We start from the raw sequence: 20,882 nt of genomic DNA, 5'->3' as shown, positions 1-20,882 counted from the left end.
ATCTTTCGTTTATTTTATTTTATTTAATTTTGGTTCAACGGTCTATTTTACACGTAACGGCTACTTTTAAAAGGCCCAAATAATTTAGTGGCTATAACTTCAGTATCAACGTAATAATACCTTTCAGTTTCCAAGACTTACATCTACAGATTATAGTGACATATTGGGCCTAAGCTTAGGTTTTGGACCTCTTAACTTTGGGTAGGGTCTTAGATTTTTGGATCCTTCACATTTGGTCCTGGGCCTGGGCCCGGGCCCGGAGAAACATGTACCTATATATTTCAGCCTTTCCGTGAGAGAGTATCGGTAACACATTTTGATAGCGTCTGTTTCCATTTTTTTTTCAGTTGGAAGGACTATATTACAGACTCTGGTCAAGAATGCATATTCATGAAGAAGAGATACTTAATTACTAACTCGGATTAACTCCTAACTTTTCAGAGCCAGTCTACATGTTTGCTTGAAGACTCAGGTTGTTTCTTCTTTGGCTTCTGGTACCTGTTGTTCTCAAACTGAGCTTTGACTATAAGAGCATAGAGCAACTCTGCCTCCGCAGAACAATCATAAGGCTTGTCCAAAACACTGTACGGAAATTTGAACAATATGCCACTATTTAGTGAACATTCACAAGCACATAGAATAATGTCTCAAGAGGGATGTGATATAGAGAGAATGAATCAGATACCTGTCTAGTAACTCTTCTAGAATAATTCTCTGCGAAGGTGTGACATAATGTATGCAGTTTCTAGGGCACTGATTAACTGCAGATTGTACACGGTAATCTTCACCATGCCCTGGTCAATATAGACATATATTGGAAGCTATATGGAGAAGGCGGATACAGAGGAAACAAAAGGATACACAGACCTTGAGACATTGCTCGAGCTGTGCCAGTTGAATCACACGAAAAGACATGAGATGCTGTCTTAAAACAAGGGTATGAACATCCTGTGGGCACAGAAACAACACATGTTGAAGAAGAAACAGAGCAAACAAAAAAAATACAGCTCAATCCAAGGAAGAGTTTTTGTACTTTTTCCGAAGCAGAGGACCTCATTCACAAACACATCAAGTACCTCACACTCTGGATGATCAAAAGGGTCCAAACATTCTCTGTCGTCAGGAAAGAAAAAAAAACATTACTTTGTTACTCTGTTTTTGTATGAAGAGAAAAGTTGTCGAGAGTGGTGTAATAATATACCCTTCAATGATCTCTGCTCGGCTAGAGTTTGTTAACATCTGCAAATGAAATACTATTAGTGATCACAAAATCATTTTTTTCAGAAATGAAGAATAAGGTTTAGTAGTAGTAGTAAGTACCTACCTCATAAGCTTGGATTATACGACGAATCATAACATCAGAACTGCTTCCTCCTTCTTCTCTGTTTACATCAGGATGGTATTGTTTCACCTTTTACAAAAGGCGCATAAGTCAGTCAAGACAATGAAAACACCAAAAAGATAAAAGCAAAGATCGATCTTTACATACCTTGGCACGAAAAGCTGCCTTTAGCTCGAGAGATGAGCAGTTTGGCTCCACGCCGAGTATAGAGTAAGGTGAAGAGCTGTAGAGTGGATGACCTTCTCTGTTTCTCTCTCTGCAACTAGGGATGATGAATCGATGAGAAGTTGAGTTTCTTGAGGTGGAGAAGAAAGAGAGCTTGGGAATCCAAGGAGATACACGGAAACATTCCATTTCTCTCCGTCTTCATACAGTTTTTAGATTCGTTAACTGATGACCAGACAAATGTCAAAGAGACGAAACCATAAGCCTCTTCCTCGTCTAGAGAGTCTTCAGTTACCAAAGTAAATGCAAGCCTCTGTTTCCTCTAGAGGGTTAAGCTACCAAAATAAAGACAAAAAGTTTTAGAGGGTCTTCAGCTACCAAAATCAAAGTTTATAGAGCCCTCTGGAATTGGATTCTTATCAGGTCTGTAACCTTTCATTTACCATAAAAGGAAACAATTCAAATATAAAAATCATATGTAGCCTCTGCTTGTAGATGTAACATGTAAGAGAGAAACAACAAGAGAAGGTGTTCAACAAACACTTTTGGTTACTACTATGTTCTGTTTGTGTGAAGTGAAGATATGTCTGATCACAAATCAACAGAAAACACCAGGTCCATAGGCTATTACCACTGCTATCCAGTTAATCACTTGCTCCTCTTGCTCAGATTCTTCTAATACAGGATTCTTGACGTGTTTTTCTCCTCCACATATGTCTTCAAGACCGTATAGTTTGAGGTTATCCATGAACGAAGAACAGCTTTGGCCTTGGAACTGTGTGCTTCTTAGCACTGGCTCTTCAAGAAGGTTATGAGAGAGGTTCATTGTCGACACAAACGAGAGACTACCAAGATTCTGAGGGATCTGACCTGACAACTGATTCTTGGATAAGTCTAACGACTCAAGCTTGGTCAAATCAGCCAGTGACTGTGGTATGCTGCCTGTGAATGCATTCCCTGACAAGTTGAGATGACGCAGCTCCTTCGGTAGTCCAATAGATTCAGGGATGTTCCCAGAGAAACTGTTTCCAGAAAAGTCTATGGTTCTGTAGTCTTGGTTGATCCGTTTAAACTCCATCTCTACTCCTTTGTTAACTATCTCCATTGAGCTAATGTAGAAGGCAGTAGCGTTCAGAACCTTCCCCATGTAAGGAACGTTAGAGATCATAAAACTGTCCTCTTCAATGCTCACCGTGGTCATTGCAAGCCACTCGGAGAAATAGAGAGATGGTAGCGCTCCTGTGAACTCGTTATGCGAGACATCAATGACTCTTAAGCTTTGAAACTTTGTAGATACATGTGGTCCGTGAAACTTGTTTGATCTGAGGATGAGGACATGTAACGAAGGCAAAGATCCTAACCAAAATGGAAACGTGTCTTTGATTCTGTTGCTTCTCACGTTCAAAAGCTCGAGACGAGTGCAATGGACCAAGGACTTTGGAAGCTCTCCTTCCAGGTGGTTGCGGCTGACGTCAAGTGATATTAACTTGGTGGCGTTAACGAATATATCTGGAATCATCCCAGTGAAGCTATTGTTGCGTAGAACCAAATCTGTGAGAGAAGCTGTGGAGTTCTTTAGACATTGAGGGATAGAGCCGTTGAATAGATTGTTGGACAAGTTCAAGATCTCTAGTGACGTAAGGTTGCAGATCCAATGAGGCAACGGTCCTCGGAAAGCATTGGAGCTAAGATCCAACCACTTGATCGCTTGTGTTTCATCGAGAGCTTGTGATGACGATGTTCCAAAACTGTTGAAAGAGTTGTTACCGAGTGCAACCATGGTCAATCTCCATATCCAACTTGGTACCTCCCCTTCCATGTTGTTGTTGGTAAGACAAAAGTACTCTAGTTTCAATAATTTCGACAGAGACTTTGGTATTGACCCGTTGAGATTGTTGAAACTAAGATGTAACTCTTCTAGGTTATGATATCGAGATATCAGTTTCGGGATTGGACCATCTAGGTTGTTTTGAGCTAGGTTTAGAAACTGAAGCCTAGATGATGAAGACATTTTCCAAAACTTGATAGGTCCCTTGAAATGGTTTCTCTCTAGATTGACATATATTAAAGAAGTTATTGTGAATAAAGAAGTAGGGAATGATCCAGTAAATGTAGCCCACTCATGTCAGGAAGCGTGGAGTCCAAGAAATTATTATGAAGGTTGAGTTCATATAGTTTTGTTAAATTGGCAAAGGAGAAAGGAATAGCGCCACTTAGTTTGTTGTGTGAAAGGATCAAGTATCTTAGTTGGGTTAGGTTTCCTAGTGAAGGTGGAACTTGACCTACTAATTCTGTTACCCCAAAGATCAAGAACTGTGAGACGAGAAAGGTTTCCCAATGAAGGTGGAACTTGACCTAGAAAATAATTATAGGAAAGGTCAAGAAGTGTGAGTCTAAAAAGGTTTCCTAAAGAAAAAGGAATCTCTCCATGGAGGCTACAATTTCTAAGGGATAGGCTATGAAGATGTTGAAGTTTGAAAAGACCACTATTTGGTTTCAAAGAGTTGTTTAAAGGGATGGTATTATCAAGGTAAAGTGAAATCACCTTTCCAGATTTAGCATGGCACGTGACACCTTTCCAGGAACAGCAATCTCTACTACTCTTGTTCCATGAACTCAACAATGTATCATTAGGTAAGTGAAACTCGTTTTTGAACTCAAGAAGAGCATCTCTCTGGCTGTGATGGCAAAATGGTGGAACGTAGGAGAAGCAAGAGTGTGTAGAACGAGGGAAATCAAGAAGAGGGAATACAAGGAAACAATGCTAGAATAGCTATAAGATTGGCTTGGAATCATCATTGCCATTTTTTTTGGTTTGTTTGAGTTTTGTGTGGGGTAAGTAATAGGTTAATATATGATAATAAGGAGAAAAAACTCAGATTGTCTTTGACTTTTGCAAGTCTTGCGTCAACTCGTATGGACTGACTGACTTTGGAGCTGATTTGTTCAAATCTTAACAATTTCTATATGGTCCGTGGTTTGTTGTCCACATAAAACCAGTATTGACTCATTCCTTGCACCTCATAATAATACTCCAAGTCTCCATCACACATTCTCTTCTCCGTAGAGGTAAATGTCTCTCTCTCGCTCGACTCTCTTAGTCTTAACTTGGGTCGGATATTGAATATTGAAGATGGGCCTTTATGTAACGAATTTGATTTTGGGCTTTGTATTTGACATTGCGAAATGAGCAAAATAAAGGAAGAAGAACTGAATGACAAAGAGGGGAGTTCTTATTGGCTGTTCAAGTTTCGCGGCAACAACTATCTCACTCTCTCTCCTCCTTTTTTATAATAATAATAATAATTGAATTATCTCTCTCTCTCTCTCTAAAAACCCTTGGGTTTCAAATTTATAATCGATCTCTCTTTTTGAAAGAAAAGGCTCCTCTGCTTGCTTTCTCTCTCTCTCTCTCACTCCTCTCCGTCTCCAAACCTCTGCTTCGTCTCTCTCTCTATATGTGTTACGGCGTCTATTCCAATCTCCAACTCACGTAATTGGCTGAGTGAGTGGATCTGCTTCGATTAGGTGTTTTCAAAGTTTTTTTTCCTTTATTTATTTTTTCCTTCCGTTTTGAATTTTTTCTTCGAAAGAAAGAAATGTTTCGATTCTCTCTGCACTTGTGTCTTACTTCTTCATTTCTAAACTGCGTCGTTTTTGAAATCTACTGTGTTTGATTGGAGTTTTTTGTTTGTTTGTTTCTTTCTTTCTTCTGAGCGAATCGATCGGTTTCAGATTCGTGGAGTTTCGAATTGGACTTTTGTATTTCTATTTAAAATTGGCGTTCAAGCTCCAGACTTTTGTGAATAATTATCAATTTAGACTCGTAAAGTTGTTTTTTGTTTTTGTTTTTGTTTTTGTTTTAATGTACAATTGAAATTCGTTTCTTTTGGTCAGAGAAGAAACGTGGGAATGGCACCGACGGTTAGGAAGTCGAGGAGTGTGAACAAGCGTTTCACCAATGAAGAAGCCTCCCCAAGGAAAGGTGCTGGGAGCTCCTCTAGAGAGAATAAGCAGCAGCGTGTGAGTAGACTAATCTCTGATCCTCGTTTCTTGAAAAGAGATATGTTTACTCTGATTTGATGTACTCATTAACTCTATGCTTTTGCTTATCGTTAGAAGAAGAAACTGTCTGATAAGTTGGGATCTCTGTGGACCAGAGGTGAGCTTGAGCGGTTCTATGACGCGTACCGGAAGTACGGACATGACTGGAGAAAAGTAAATTAACTCTTGTCTCTAACTCACTTACATGAATGAGTTTATGTGATGTCATCAGAGAACTTCAGAGTCTGTTTCTTTTTTTTTTGTCCAGGTGGCTGCTGCAATAAGGAATAGCAGGTCTGTTGAGATGGTGGAAGCTCTTTTTAATATGAATCGGGTACAGTCTGTTTTAATTAGTATTCGATGTGGCAAGTTTCTTTAAACACTGAAACCTGTATATAACTGTGCTTCTTCTTGCAGGCATATTTATCTCTACCGGAGGGAACTGCCTCTGTAGCTGGTCTTATTGCTATGATGACCGATCATTACAGTGTCATGGTGAGGATTCTTTTTGACTGCGTGGCTGGCACACTGATGACACTCTAACTGACTATAGATGATAAATCGCGGTTGAAATGTGGTTGTTTGGTTGGTGAAATAACCTCTACTTGTTGTTATTAACGTGAATAGACAGTAAAACCGTTTTGACATTATTAAACTCTGAGTTTTGTGTTTGTATCTCCGTTCTTATGGTATATTTCTTCTAGGAAGGGAGTGGGAGTGAAGGAGAAGCCCCTGATGTTTCTGAAGTACCGAAAAAAGAGAAGAAGCGCAAACGTGCAAAACCTCAGCTTAGTGATTCTCGAGAGGAAGTTGATAAAGAACATCCAGTTGCGTCTTCCACTGACGGATGTCTCAAGTTTTTGAAGCAAGCACGAGCTAATGGTAAAGTGCCTAACTCAATCATTCTCCTAAATATTATTCTCGTTCTGGAGAAGCCAAATCAAACTTATACGGTTAAGAAAAGTGTAGAATTGATTCTCAATTCATGTACACAGGAACTCATCGACGTGCCACTGGCAAACGTACACCTCGGGTTCCTGTACTAACTTCACGGGATGATGGGGAAGGCTCTACTCCACCAAATAAAAGAGCCAGAAAGCGATTTGATGCCAATGATGATGTTGAACTTTATTTAGAATTAGCATTAGCAGAGGCATCATCCAGAAGGGGAGGAGGGTCGTCTCGAAAAGTTTCTGAATCACCAGATAGAATAGAAGAACTCAGCGACAACTCGCCAATAAAGAACTGGGGGAAAATGGTAAACTCTCGAGCTCTAGATATCTTAAGCAGTTATCCTTTTATTTATTTTCTCCGTAATCTTGATTTACTGAAAAAAAAAACACTACTTAACTTTGTGCATTAACTAGTCACGGACGAGAAAAGGTCAATCATGGGTGGGAAGTAGTCGAGAAAAGATGGATATGGAAGAGGTTGGCGAAATGGAGGTTCCACGGAAGGGGAAAAGGGTCTACAAGAAAAGAGTAAAAGTCGAAGAAGCAGAGGGTAATTCTTCTGATGACAATGGAGGAGCAAGCAGTGCTACTGAGGGGGTCGGAACTAAATCACAGAGACGAAAGGCTGCTTTGAAAGCCTCAAGAGGAACATATTCACCACGCAGCCCAAAGAAAAGAGATAACAAACTGACTTCCGGAGGTAAAAAACCAATCTTAGTTTAACTTGAAAACTCATTACGACTTCCAAAAATATGTTCTAGTGTTATCCCCAATGTTCTAGAAATCGATAGGGCGTGATTAGATTCTTTATAGAGAATTATTATTTAGGCGGGTGCCTAGACCTATTTTTTGAACATTGGTTATCTCTTTCTGTCAGGAAAGCTGGAAGTATTTATCATTACTTATAGGCTCTTACACATTTTTCGTTTACAAGCTTTACTATTGTGAGATTTGAATATTTTTATTTATCCTGCATTGTCCACTGTAAGATAAGTATCATCATCTTCTATGGAATCTGAAATTATTGCCTGTATTTTCATGTGTAGATGAATTTGATGCTCTGCAAGCCTTAGCGGAATTGTCAGCTTCATTTCTTCCGGGTGAGCTTTGTTTAGTTTTCCTTGTAATTTAAACTATAGCGCCTGAATATACATTTTTTAACCCAATGAGTATGTAGATTGAAATTAAAAGAAGAGCCTGCTATTACTTCAACTCTGCAGCTCTTCACCATTAACTTTTTATTAATTTTACTATATTGCGTTGGGTTCCAGAATCATCAGCTCAGGTGAAGGAAGAGAGAATTGAAAACGACGTGGAGGAGAAATCTAGCTCACCGGAAGCTACTACCTCCACCAGCAGTCATGGGGAAAAAGCAAATTCAGAACCAGATGATAGTCTGCTTCATGCAATCTCCGCTATTGGGAACGCTGTTTACAATAGAAAACCAAAACCTTCAACGCAAGCATCCACTGATTGTAATCCTGCTCTCACGGAGAAGCTGCAGCCTGAACCTACTAGTGCTAGTGTAAGACGAAAACGCAAACCAAAGGTTAGCAAGATAGTTCTCTTAATCTCCTATTCACTTTCTTTTAGGAATCTTTTAGCTAAACATTTAATTTGTGTTTGAATTTCAGAAGCTAGGGGATGAATCTCCAACTGATTCTACTCAGAACAAATCCATAAACAAGAAGGTATTATCTGTGTACATTAACTTTTAATCTTAGTTTAGACGCTTTGATGTGTGATTACTATCCTTTCAATCAAGTTAGAGATTCTTGACAATGATTCAAGTTTGTGCTTCTATTAATTCATATAATTTGGTTTATTGTGTGACAGGAGTTAGCTCAAGAAGACCATAATATGAGGTCCTATATTAGAACAAAACGCGCCAGTCAAGTTCCCTCTCAGTCAAAACAGTTGAAAACCGCTAAGGAGTTGGAGGAATCCACTACAACGAGCGATAAGAAAAAAACTGCGGTGGATGTAGTAGTGTCAACTAAACAAGATTCTGATTCGGGTCCAGCCAGTTTACCACCACAGAAACCTCCAAACAGGCGTAAAGTGAGTCTGAAGAAAAGCTTGCAAGAAAGGGCCAAATCTTCTGAAACCATTCACAAAGTTCCTCGTAGTTCCAGATCTCTTTCAGAACATGAGTTGTTATCAAAGGTGGAGCCTCTCTAACTTCAACTTCTCTTATGAAAACACTCAAAATTATGGTTCTGATATTTGTTTATTCCAAATTTTCAGGATACTATTTCTACTTATATGTCGTATCCCTTGGCACGTCGAAGGTGCATATTTGAATGGTTTTATAGTGCTATCGACCATCCCTGGTTTGCAAAGATGGAGTTTGTTGATTACTTAAATCACGTAGGACTTGGTCACATTCCAAGACTCACTCGTCTTGAATGGAGTGTCATTAAAAGGTTTGTTTCAAGTTTTGTAAATTGGCAATTGCTCACAGAGTTTTTTTAACAGTTGCTCTTTCTTTTATTATGCAGCTCTCTTGGTAGAGCACGAAGATTCTCTGAGAAATTTTTACAGGAAGAGAGGGAGAAACTCAAACAGTATCGTGAGTCTGTGAGAAAGCATTACACAGAGCTTCGAACTGGTGCTAGGGAAGGGCTTCCTACAGATTTGGCTCGGCCGTTAACCGTTGGGAATAGAGTCATCGCCATCCATCCCTTAACACGAGAGATTCATGATGGGAAGATTCTCACTGTTGACCATAGCCAATGCAATGTTCTGTTCGATGACATGGGCGTCGAGTTAGTTAAGGTTAATTCAAACACTACACTCACAGTCCAATCTTTACTGATAAAGGTCTCAGTCTTAGTCCGTTCCCTTTTTTCAACAGGACATAGATTGCATGCCTTCAAATCCAGTGGAGTATATGCCAGAGGGTCTAAGGAGGCAAATTGATAAGTGCTTGTCTATGAAGAAAGAAGCACAGCAAAGCGGGAACTCAAACCTTGGTCTGTCTGTTATATTCCCTCCATGCGGCCTTGAAAATGCTGACTTTTCCATGAGTCCTTCGCTGAATCAGGTAGAGAGAGAGATGGATTTTACTATTTCTATTGAGATGATGTTCTGTAAATTTTATGCCTAATCCATTAATTGTCTACAGGGTGATATGATTACTCCAATTCTGCATAGTAAAGTATCAACCGACACTAGTATCCCACATCAGACTAATCAGTCATGTATAATAGATTATAGCAAAGGACGAGAAGCTGAGATTCAACGAGCACTTGCGCTACAACATGCTTTAGATGAAAAGGTAATGGGCTTCTGATGTCATAATTGTTCATATCTGTAGATATTGTGTTAGCTTATATATTTGTGCTGTGTGACAGGAAATGGAGCCAGAGATGGTAGAAATTGTCAAGGTTTCAAAGACAAGAGCGAAAGCAATGGTGGACGCAGCCATAAAGGTATTTGATTCAGCCACTTTCATATAATCTCTTTTAGTACACGTATGTTTTGCTAAGTTGTAGTCACTCTGTGAAGGCTGCATCATCTGTGAAGGAAGGAGAAGATGCCATCAAAATGATCCAAGAAGCCTTAGACATGATTGGCAAACCTCATCCGTTACGCAGCTCTATTGTAATCAAACAGGAGGAGCATGCAAATGGCAGCATTGAGCATCAACACAACGCATCTCCCTCAGACGCATCAAAGCCGATGGCTAACAAAGATTTCATCTCACAAGATGGTTCAGAGAAAAACGAGTCTCAAATGACTTCAGAGCTAATCACCTCCTGTGTTGCCACTTGGATCATGATTCAGGTAATCAGAAAATTGCTTGGAAGGATTACATACCCAACGAGATCATCTTGGAAGCCTTTATGAATCTATAATACTGAGTGTTGACTTGTGTTTGGTACCAAGGGACATGCATCTTCATAGTAATACATTGAACTTTGCTTTCGCGTGACTTGCAGATGTGCACGGAGAGGCAGTACCCTCCAGCTGATGTGGCACAGCTTATAGATACAGCAGTCACAAGCTTGCAGCCTAGATGCCCCCAGAACCTACCAATCTACAGAGAAATCCAAATGTGTATGGGCCGAATCAAGACTCAAATCATGTCTCTAGTACCAAGTTGAAAGGCTAATTCATCTGGGTTAGTGTTTTTTTTTTTGTTTTTTTTTGTGTCTCCTTAGGTAAGTCAATTCTCCTTTTTAAGTTAGAGTAGATGATGGCATCATCACCTGAGAAAATGGTGTTAGAAGTTAACGGGTTCAATTGTTTGCACCATTGGTTATGTAACTTAAAATCTGATGCGTATGGTTTTTATTATGTAACTTAAAATCTGATGCATATGGTTTTTATTGTTTTGAATCTTCATGGCAATGGCTAGGGATGGATTGTTTATCAGCATACCAATTACTATTTTTTTTTGCAGATTCGTACTAGTTTTATGTCTTAATGCGCTGATTAAATTTAAATATACAAAAGTACATAGAAACTAAGGTGGAGGTATTGGATTTAAACATTTGATAGAATTAGAAGGAATTAAAGTTTCCATTAAATTTTCCTGTTATTCAATTACTGTTTTTTTCAATTCATTTAAATTCTTGTGTTATTGGATGAAGCATTTGTAATCATTCTTTTAGTTACTTTAAATTCTGTTGTTATTAATATTTGATAGATTTTATAGTAATGTCATTTGATAAGAATTTAATAGAAAATTACCTATAGATATGTAAAGAACCAATTCTTTGCATCTATGCTGAGATTTGTTATGCACGTAGGAAAACACAAAACAAAATAGCATCTCTGTACTTTTCATTTGTTCAGAAAGCACTGTAAGAATGAAGAGAACCTCCGTCGATGATAATTGGCAAATATTTAAGAACAACGATTAACAAATATAAGGTCAATTGTGTACTTTCGTACATCGTTCATCATCAGAAAGTAAACGTATAGTTAACCAAAAAGTTTTTGTTTATGTTATCATTAGTTCATGGCCCTTTTTCCAAAAGTCTCCATTTTTTATTTCATAAATCTTTGTTTTGAGCAGGAAGTCTTGAAGCAACGTAACAGAGAGGTACGTTTTGAGTCAGACCCTGAACAGCTAATCAAGCTGATAAGGGATCAAGAAGATTGACCAGCCATAGCCCCTGAGTTGGACGAGATTAAAACCTTATCAACTGAATTTAGTGATTTCTCAATGGCATATATTTGGAGATCTTTGAACGTCCGTACGGACTCTCTAGCAAAAGGGGGAAGATCATGCATATTCGGGTCCTCGTTCGTAAACTGCTTTGCACCAGTTTGGCTACTTCCTTACGCTGGCCAAGAAGCTGCTAACTAGTTCGTTTGATGTTTTATTTCCGATGTCAAAAAAAAAATATTTGTTTTTGTATCATATAAAATAGATATTTGCATATATGTATGTGAAATAGTCTCCATTTATTTATGTATTTTATATGTTGAATCATTTACGTGTGTATATGTCATATAATCAGTTTTTATAAAATAATATCTGCGTATATGTATGTGAAAAATGACTAATAAAAGTATATTGTTTCTGTATCAGAGGAATTAGTATTCTATCAAATGTATATATATTCCTTTAAAATCCATCATAAAAAGAATTGGTTAAATGCATTAAAATCTCATCAAATATTTTAAATTACTGCAAATTTTTTTGCTTATGAATTCTTTCAGATTCCGTTACATTCAGGGATTGAATACCACCTCCTGAATTATATTACTATGATTTTGATTTTCAAATAATCAGTTGCTTACACCATTTTATTCAAAAATCAATATTTTTGTAAGGTAGCAAACCAATTGTTCTATCTTTTCTTCAGCTAACATCATTCTATAACATCATCAGTTGTGTAGTGCCGATTATGCAACAGTCGATACCAAAAAAACAATTTATGGTCATTGTTATTAACGTCCAATCTCCAAAGTCTTACTTTACAACCAAAAGCTTCTTTGGATGGAATTTAGAGAAAGATAAAGTTTGTGACTGTAGAAGCAAAATCCAAGATATTAAGCAAGTAAAATGTAAATAGAAACAATAAGGGACTTCAACTACCAAAATAAAAAGAGGACTGAACACAAGACAATAAACTGGAATCAATTACATATCGACACATGTTAATGGTTGACCTAACCCTAGCCCTATATAATGTAAAACGGGTCATCGTTAATGTCGGCAAACATATTTTAAGACAAGTAGACGTCAAGACAAGTAGACGTCCGTACAGTTATTCTTTGTCTTCTTCTTGTGATGTACAATTAGTGTACAATTAGTGTACACATCACAGTGGGTATGATCATGTAGTGATAATAGATGTAGCTATTGTCATATTCAAGACTTGTAATTAAAACTTGAACTTAAAGATCTTAAATGTTGGTAGTGTATCATTAGATTCTTTATCTTATATACTGAATGTTGTGTTTATTATTGTTTTACTTTTAGTCAATATTCAGCCATAACCGCAAATAAAAAGGATATTATAATAATTGTATATTTTTAAGATTCTTAAAACAACCTAATTAACATAAAACATAATATGTTGTATGTTGCATATTTCCTTAATTGAGATAATACCATGAATTCTTGAAATTACAAACATTATTAACCAATTGTAAATTAATTGCGATAGAAAAATATGAAAACATTGAAAAAAGATTTTTAAACAAAGCAGTGTCATTATAATTTTGAAATCATCACCTGCTGCGAGTGGTAAATGTCTTCATATGTTTACATCTAACTCAATTTCTTAGCTTTTAAAATTGAAATCATCATCATGTAGTGATAATAGATGTAGCTATTGTCATATTCAAGACTTGTAATTAAAACTTGAACTTAAAGATCTTAAATGTTGGTAGTGTGTCATTAGATTCTTTATCTTATATACTGAATGTTGTGTTTATTATTGTTTTACTTTTAGTCAATATTCAGCCATAACCGCAAATAAAAAGGATATTATAATAATTGTATATTTTAAGATTCTTAAAACAACCTAATTAACATAAAACATAATATGTTGTATGTTGCATATTTCCTTAATTGAGATAATACCATGAATTCTTGAAATTACAAACATTATTAACCAATTGTAAATTAATTGCGATAGAAAAATATGAAAACATTGAAAAAAGATTTTAAACAAAGCAGTGTCATTATAATTTTGAAATCATCACCTGCTGCGAGTGGTAAATGTCTTCATATGTTTACATCTAACTCAATTTCTTAGCTTCTAAAATTGAAATCATCATCATGTAGTGATAATAGATGTAGCTATTGTAATATTCAAGACTTGTAATTAAAACTTGAACTTAAAGATCTTAAATGTTGGTAGTGTGTCATTAGATTCTTTATCTTATATACTGAATGTTGTGTTTATTTTTGTTTTACTTTTAGTCAATATTCAGCCATAACCGCAAATAAAAAGGATATTATAATAATTGTATATTTTTTAAGATTCTTAAAACAACATAATTAACATAAAACATAATATGTTGTATGTTGCATATTTCCTTAATTGAGATAATACCATGAATTCTTGAAATTACAAACATTATTAACCAATTGTAAATTAATTGCGATAGAAAAATATGAAAACATTGAAAAAAGATTTTTAAACAAAGCAGTGTCATTATAATTTTGAAATCATCACCTGCTGCGAGTGGTAAATGTCTTCATATGTTTACATCTAACTCAATTTCTTAGCTTTTAAAATTGAAATCATCATCATGTAGTGATAATAGATGTAGCTATTGTCATATTCAAGACTTGTAATTAAAACTTGAACTTAAAGATCTTAAATGTTGGTAGTGTGTCATTAGATTCTTTATCTTATATACTGAATGTTGTGTTTATTATTGTTTTACTTTTAGTCAATATTCAGCCATAACCGCAAATAAAAAGGATATTATAATAATTGTATTTTTTAAGATTCTTAAAACAACCTAATTAACATAAAACATAATATGTTGTATGTTGCATATTTCCTTAAGATTGAGATAATACCATGAATTCTTGAAATTACAAACATTATTAACCAATTGTAAATTAATTGCGATAGAAAAATATGAAAACATTGAAAAAAGATTTTTAAACAAAGCAGTGTCATTATAATTTTGAAATCATCACCTGCTGCGAGTGGTAAATGTCTTCATATGTTTACATCTAACTCAATTTCTTAGTTTTTAAAATTGAAATCATCATACTTTTAATAAAATTTCCATTATTTTATCTTATAAATTTCATAAAAATACTCCAACAAATTTTTATTAAACATTTTAATATTTAAACTCTTTTGATATCCATTTTATTACTTTAACTAATTATTTTTATTTATTTTTACTTTAAAATTATGTTCATTTTAATCAAACTAATAAGAAATTTAAACAAAAATAAAAAAAATCTTTTAAACCTAAATCTTAAAATTTCTAATTTTATTTTTATTTTAAGAAATAAAATAAAATAAGTTGTGCCTCTCTTGGCCATCTGCGACGACCTTGAAGATAACTTTTAAAATTTTAGTTTTAGTATTATTTTCATAATCAATTTCTAACTTAAAACTATAAATTTATTTTTATTAAGAACCAAATGTAAAAATATAATTCTATTTTAAAGTTTAGAAACAAAATAAAATAAATTTCGAATAACTTTAAATTTTTAGTTTTAGTTCTATTTAATATCAAATTGTTTTTAACTAAATATTTATTTATTTTTTATTCAAAATTAAGTTTTCAAAAATTCCATCCAAAATTTAGTTAATTTTCTTCCTTAAATTTAAAACTAAAATTATTTAAGATTTATTTGAATTTGGAAATTTTTATTAATTCCGTTTAAACTGGTTATTATTTTTTATAAAAAAAACACAGTATTAAAACTTGAATCCAAAGAAAGCCAGGCTTTCATACACACTTTTTTCCCATATACATGCTCTATATACATTCTTTGTAAAAAAACAATACTACTTTTTTCTTGTCAACAAAGCAAATACTAGTTCTGATGGGATTATCCATCCATTTTAGAATACTAAAGTCACTATTATATCTTTTAAAACATTTTCTGATGTGTTTGTTTTGTTTGTTTGTGTCATATCTTGAGTTAAATAAATATCTATATATATAAAGGAGACTTGCCTATCTGCTCATGCTGCCACGTCACTTGGAGACTGGGGCTTTTACAGCCACGTAGCATCTTTTTTTTCCGTCAAAGTTAATTAATATATAAACAGGCCAAGCCCAGATAACATACAAAAGGAAGGCTCGCGGTCCAATTCCTAAATCCACTAGCAAACAAACAGTCTAGGCCTCAAGCCCACCCAAACCCACCGACACTGTCTAGAAGCGGACCAGCTGTCGCAAACCCTAATCTTGTCTCATCTCGGCGACTCCGCCAAAGCTTGAACGGCAGTACACCATCGACTTTGAAGCATCGAGCATTCTCGGACTTACCAAGGGCTCGGCCAAAGCCGCGCCGGGGCTTTGCCGCCTACTGGAAATTTTAAACCCAAGACCCATCACCTCTACTTTCTTTCTCTTGTCGTTGGCGCCGTGAGGACGAGCTTCGTCTTCCACCGAGACCTCCGCCGTACTAACCACTCTAAACACCCTAACGACAAGAACCACAGCTCAACCACCATCGGAGCCCAACTCGTGAAACAACCCAAAAGACCATGGGTTTCAAGCCAACAGCGTGGAGCCATGTGGGTCTCCACCCTCCAGAATCAAAACCGGCGAAGAAAGAGCATCCTCTTCCCGGAAGCTAGTATTGGTGGCGATGAAGCTAAGGAAGCCTCCATCTCTCGGAGAAAAAACCGGCGAAAAAGCCTCCACGTCGCATCTAGACTTTCAATTTCTAAAATTTTTGCTCGCTGAAAGCACACAATAAATGGGCTTATGTTTTAATTTAGCCCTTATAGGTATCAGGTGTGTAGGCCCGTGTTTCGCTAGATTTTTAAGTGTCCAAGACTATTAAGTCGCCTTCATCTCTTCGCCTCCGTGTTGTAAGACCATCTGCAACAGAGGTTCAAGAGGAGTCCATAGCCCAAATCCTTAGAATTTTTTAAATATAATATTAATATTTGGGCCAAGATTATCACGGATCGGTCCGTAAATAAGGTGTAGAAGGATCGAGTCCTTAGTACACGTGTCGCATAACTAATCGTCTCTCCTCTCTCCTCTCTCTCTCACCAAACTCAGCCGTAGAAGAAGAAGCCATGGGAGATAAGCTCTCTCTCTCTCTCTCCCCCTCCATCACCGTAAATTGATTCCTCTTTGATTCTTTTTTGAGTAGTTTCTTCTTCCTCTGACCGTCGATTTGAACTTATTCGGTCGGGTTTTTGATTTTTTACAGCTTTTGATTGGAGGAGAGATGGAGACGAATTCGAACAAACCGCCGTCGTTTCTCCCTAAACGCTCCCAATCCGTCGACCGCCGTCGTCCCTCGCCTTCCCCAGCCACCGAAATGTCCGCAGCCACGAAGATGCTCATCACCTCCACCAGGAGCCTCTCGGTTTCCTTCCAAGGTGAAGCCTTTTCCCTTCCCAGCAGCAAAAAGAAGGAAGCCACCGCCGCTCCTCCCGTTATCTTCAGTGGTGGTTTGTCAATGCGAGGACTGAGTATACTTTAATGGTGTGCAACGGCGTGATCCGCGTGCAACGGCGCTATTTGTATTGTTCTGTTTGATCGTTGCGGTTATTCTGTATGTGACACCGTTTCAGGTTGTGGCGCTTTTGGTTGGGATCTATATTCTGAGACATCCGAGGTTTAGGTACAGGCTGCCGTTAGTTCCTCTCAATTTTTTCAGGAGGCTTCCTGCAAGAACTGAGTGCATGCTCTGAGCACAAAGAACCGATCATCCCTTTTGGAATTGTTAGTTTGTTTCTTGTTTTTTTTAAAGATCATGATGACTCTTTTGCTTGTTGATGATTATGATGTCGTTTGGTTTTCAAACATTATCAGGACTTCTTGTTTCTTGTTTGAAATTAGTAAATTAGCATCTGTGTGTGGCTTTGATGTTCTTTTGTTCTGGTTGGTTAGTCCTCTATGTTATCGCAAGTCTGCTTCACTACTCAACCGGTAACATCTCTCTGCTCTTTCTACATTTTGTTACCAAAAGATGAAACTTTTAGGCTTGGATTTTGTTGGTAGTAGATATTTGCCATTAGCTAAAGATTCTAATTAGAGTAACACCATTGGACTTGATCATTTTGATTAAGTCCTTAATTATTCAAAAAAACAAAAAATAAAAAACAAAAAAATTTAATGATAAACTAATCCTAAGGACTCCACACCATTAACTGAGCATTTAACACCACTACATCTCTGAGCTTTTCATCAGACTAAATTCTATGATCCCATCTATTTTAACATTCTCGAGCTTTTGTTTATGACTATTGTTTCATTTACAGGGTTTGAGAGGCTTCTCGCGCATCCTATAGCTTGGATTGGTAATTAATTTATATTACGTTTCCGTTAAAAATAACACACAAGTCACTTGACATTCACTTGACGTTTTCTTTTCTCCGTAGTGATTGGCGTGTTAGTATCGTTGGCGGAATAAAAACCGAACAAAGAGACGCCCTCATAAGAGAAACCCACGACCTTGCAAGAGAGGCAAGAGACGCCCTCGCAAGAGAAGCCGGAGAATTAAAGTTAGATAACTAATTATGGATGTTTGTTATTTTGAAACTCAAAAAAAAAAAATTCCCTTATATATATTTTTCGTGTTTTTGTGAGGGAAAACGTATATATTGATGTTATGGTTAACTTTGTTTTATTTATGATATTTTTACAGTATCATATATATGATTATTTTTACTAATCAAAACACCACCGCTTGTATGATACATGAAACTCAAAAAGTGTCTTGGAGAGTAAAAAAATCTTATTTTTACTAATCAAAACACCACCGCTTGTATCATGGTCGCATGCATCATCTGTAAAACCCACAAAACAGTCCTGCAGGCACCGTTTAATTGTGCATGGACCAGCGGGAAGATCTTATTATCTATGTGTAAGGTTGATCTTATCTTGAATGGAGAGTCACTAAAAAGTTTTGCTCAAGTTCTATAATTTTGGCAAATGCTCCCGGAGAATATAGGTAGATTTTTAGAAAGGTTGTTATTTTTGCAGCTCTCTTTGGTAGAGCACGAAGATTCTCTGAGAGGATACAATTTTTTTTTTCAAAATAAACCAAAGTTTAGACAAGCAAATGGATTACAAACATTAAACTCTTGTTTAGATTGCACGAGGAGGTTTCTCAAGCAATGCAGAGAGATAAACCTCATCCTTTGACTTTGGTGAAACAGCCCACTTGTGTTTCTTGTATCTGAACTGAAGGAACATGTACGTATAGTCATCAAGATCCTTCTTGTTACAGAAGAATCTATCAATCCACAGTAACCCACCTGGTCTCAGGACTCTATCCCAATCATACAACATGAAATCCATCAGAAGAAGATCGATCCAACCGTCCATTAAACCAGCGGTATGGATCATATCCATAGTATTGTCGAAGAACGGTAGCCTCTGGTTCAAAGATATGTACAAAGGGATCAAACCTCTCAAAGCTATCATCTCATTGAAAGGAGCTCCCAAGTTCAGAGCAGTAGTGACAATAGTCACATTCTTCTCTCTCATTCTTGCAGCAAATGTTCCTGTCCCAACACCAAAGTCCAAACCAATCCTAATCTCTCCTGGCTTCACTCTTAAAACATCATCAATCTTGAAGTCAGCTAATAAAGTACTGTTTGTGACCCACTTACCAATCTCTTTCTCCATCTCAAAACATCCGGTGCATTGCGTGTAACCCCTTTTAGGGTTTTTACTTGACAAGCACGCGAAGTTCCTGCACTTGTAATTTCCCCACCTTACGTTTCTATCATCGGGAAGCTTCCATAACGACTCGTTGATCGGATAAGGCTTCTGGTAAGTCATTGAAGCTCTTGTTAAGCACCGTCTCCTAGGCAACGGGTCACACCCGTTAACCATAAGCTTCTGTGCTAAACTCCAATCATCATCACAATACGCTCCAACATCATAGTCCATGTACTTCTCAAGCTCTGTCTTCATCAACACGCAAGCATGACCTATCGTGTTGTAAACTCTCTCTGTTCCAAACATGTTTATCTTCCCAACAACACGATTCTCCTTGGGGGTAATGTACTTCCTTATCTCCTCGGTGAGAAACTTGTTGATCAGAGGCTCTTCCTTGTCCGTTAAGTTAGGGCTTGGTAAACGGATTTGCCTTAAACCGATGTGAGCGTGATAAAACGGCTTCATTACTTCGTCTTCAAGAAACTTCTTCATCTCCTTTTTGCTTCCGTCTTTGCTCTTGCCCATCTCTTTTACCGTCTTCTCAAACTTGTCGTACAAGTCATCCATCTTCTGAAGGACTTCATCCACACGGTCACGCAGGGACTTTATGTCGAATCCTTCGTTGTTCTTGACTTCTTTGATTGTGTAGATATTGCGGCAAAGCTCTTCGTTGTGCAAGAAGTAGGCTGTTGGATGGAACCTATAGAGACATGAGAGGCTCACAGTGATCACTAGTAACCCTAATATCACTTGTAGTCCTGACATTAGTCTTCCTAATCTCCATCTCGGCAAACATGATCTCCCCATTTCTCAACTCAGTAGTGATTAGCTCTAATCCTGACACTGAGTTAAAAACAGAGGAAATTCTGAATCAAACAGAGAAAAAATCATGGAGTTAAGGCCAAGTTCCTACCTCAGAAGATCATAAAGAACGTGGAGAAAGAAAGAGTGATAGATGAAGAAAAAAGATTATTACCAGATAAGAAGAGATGTTCCTCTGATGTTTTGATGAAAACCTTTCCTCTCTGGTGTGTCTCCAGTAAAAGTCATGAGTTTGCTTACACAACCTCAAAAGTTAAAACGATATTTGAGATCCGAGAGCTACGGAGGAGGAAAGTGTTTGTGTTTGGTGTCTGCTTGAAGAATTGAAGAGCTGGAGATACGTAAAGCTGAAGCATAAAGTTTGTCTTATTGTGACTAGTTTTAGGACAAAACCCACCAACGTGCCTTTCGAGTATATTTTAAAAGTCAACCATGAGTATGCAATATACATGCATGTAAGCACTAGTGGACATCATACCGATCTTGATCTTTTGACCAATATAGGCATTACAAATATGTGCCAGATAAGAAACAAAGACACACATCAAATTAAAGCTTTGTTTTGTTTGTTCATTACCAGAAAAAGTAACCAGATAAACCATCTTTAAAGTTTAAACCAACTAATAGAAAAATACGAAGGGACATGAGAAATAATATATCGACCATCACCATGACGTCTCAACAATCGTGCCGCTATATAATAAAGAGAGACTGCATGATCTAGCTTATCTAGTTTTCCATGAATTTTTCTT

At 36.8% G+C, this 20,882-nt stretch overlaps 5 protein-coding genes and 1 long non-coding RNA gene across 12 annotated transcripts; 2 read left to right on the top strand and 4 right to left on the bottom strand.

Annotated features, from left to right (window-relative positions):
- Positions 1 to 301: 301 nt before the first annotated feature.
- Positions 302 to 1,742, bottom strand: LOC108807217 (chaperone protein dnaJ C76, chloroplastic). Of its 2 annotated transcripts, none has more exons than XM_018579475.2 (7): positions 1,490 to 1,742; positions 1,325 to 1,411; positions 1,202 to 1,239; positions 1,034 to 1,113; positions 868 to 948; positions 686 to 761; positions 302 to 582 (listed from the first exon to the last, which is right to left on the bottom strand). In XM_018579475.2, the coding sequence occupies exons 1-7, from the start codon at positions 1,694 to 1,696 to the stop codon at positions 438 to 440; spliced, it is 714 nt and encodes a 237-aa protein (XP_018434977.1). In that variant the 5' UTR covers positions 1,697 to 1,742; the 3' UTR covers positions 302 to 437. The 2 variants fall into 2 exon arrangements, with proteins under 2 accessions (XP_018434977.1, XP_018434976.1); XM_018579474.2 differs by having other exon boundaries at positions 686 to 794; positions 1,490 to 1,740.
- LOC130496897 (receptor-like protein 31) lies at positions 1,737 to 3,560 on the bottom strand. Its single transcript, XM_056989538.1, has one exon. The coding sequence runs from the start codon at positions 3,516 to 3,518 to the stop codon at positions 2,106 to 2,108; it is 1,413 nt and encodes a 470-aa protein (XP_056845518.1). The 5' UTR covers positions 3,519 to 3,560; the 3' UTR covers positions 1,737 to 2,105.
- On the bottom strand, positions 3,560 to 4,312 carry LOC108807510 (receptor-like protein 31). The gene is given in 3 exon segments (XM_056989445.1): positions 3,560 to 3,796; positions 3,798 to 4,196; positions 4,199 to 4,312. Coding segments are annotated over 3 exon segments (729 nt in total). The 3' UTR covers positions 3,560 to 3,580.
- A 524-nt stretch (positions 4,313 to 4,836) lies between these two features.
- Positions 4,837 to 11,950, top strand: LOC108813193 (protein ALWAYS EARLY 2). 4 transcript variants are annotated; one of them, XM_018585675.2, is made up of 20 exons: positions 4,837 to 5,012; positions 5,405 to 5,530; positions 5,627 to 5,725; positions 5,820 to 5,885; positions 5,969 to 6,046; positions 6,256 to 6,433; positions 6,547 to 6,809; positions 6,919 to 7,204; positions 7,551 to 7,604; positions 7,776 to 8,053; positions 8,139 to 8,195; positions 8,341 to 8,670; positions 8,752 to 8,930; positions 9,006 to 9,282; positions 9,362 to 9,550; positions 9,632 to 9,784; positions 9,861 to 9,938; positions 10,015 to 10,293; positions 10,449 to 10,630; positions 11,531 to 11,950. In XM_018585675.2, the coding sequence occupies exons 2-19, from the start codon at positions 5,420 to 5,422 to the stop codon at positions 10,611 to 10,613; spliced, it is 3,120 nt and encodes a 1,039-aa protein (XP_018441177.1). In that variant the 5' UTR covers positions 4,837 to 5,012; positions 5,405 to 5,419; the 3' UTR covers positions 10,614 to 10,630; positions 11,531 to 11,950. The 4 variants fall into 4 exon arrangements, with proteins under 4 accessions (XP_018441177.1, XP_018441178.1, XP_018441176.1 ...); XM_018585676.2 differs by lacking the exon at positions 11,531 to 11,950 and having other exon boundaries at positions 5,410 to 5,530; positions 10,449 to 10,848; XM_018585674.2 differs by lacking the exon at positions 11,531 to 11,950 and having other exon boundaries at positions 10,449 to 10,848.
- Positions 11,951 to 16,588: 4,638 nt separating this feature from the next.
- LOC108811597 (uncharacterized) lies at positions 16,589 to 18,291 on the top strand. Of its 2 annotated transcripts, XR_001943351.2 has the most exons (4): positions 16,589 to 16,748; positions 16,844 to 17,568; positions 17,901 to 17,939; positions 18,021 to 18,291. It is a non-coding gene; the product is annotated as an uncharacterized LOC108811597 (long non-coding RNA). The 2 variants fall into 2 exon arrangements; XR_008935336.1 differs by having other exon boundaries at positions 16,844 to 17,939.
- A 312-nt stretch (positions 18,292 to 18,603) lies between these two features.
- On the bottom strand, positions 18,604 to 20,729 carry LOC108811947 (probable methyltransferase At1g29790). Of its 2 annotated transcripts, none has more exons than XM_018584073.2 (2): positions 20,285 to 20,729; positions 18,604 to 20,174 (listed from the first exon to the last, which is right to left on the bottom strand). In XM_018584073.2, the coding sequence occupies exon 2, from the start codon at positions 20,113 to 20,115 to the stop codon at positions 18,730 to 18,732; it is 1,386 nt and encodes a 461-aa protein (XP_018439575.1). In that variant the 5' UTR covers positions 20,116 to 20,174; positions 20,285 to 20,729; the 3' UTR covers positions 18,604 to 18,729. The 2 variants fall into 2 exon arrangements, with proteins under 2 accessions (XP_018439575.1, XP_018439574.1); XM_018584072.2 differs by having other exon boundaries at positions 18,604 to 20,151; positions 20,285 to 20,727.
- Between the last annotated feature and the right edge of the window lie 153 nt (positions 20,730 to 20,882).

Source organism: Raphanus sativus, chromosome 6, assembly GCF_000801105.2.
Source record: "Raphanus sativus cultivar WK10039 chromosome 6, ASM80110v3, whole genome shotgun sequence".
Classification (NCBI taxonomy): Eukaryota; Viridiplantae; Streptophyta; class Magnoliopsida; order Brassicales; family Brassicaceae; genus Raphanus; species Raphanus sativus.
Note: the sequence above shows the minus strand (reverse complement) of the source record. Positions and strands in the feature narration are given on the sequence as shown.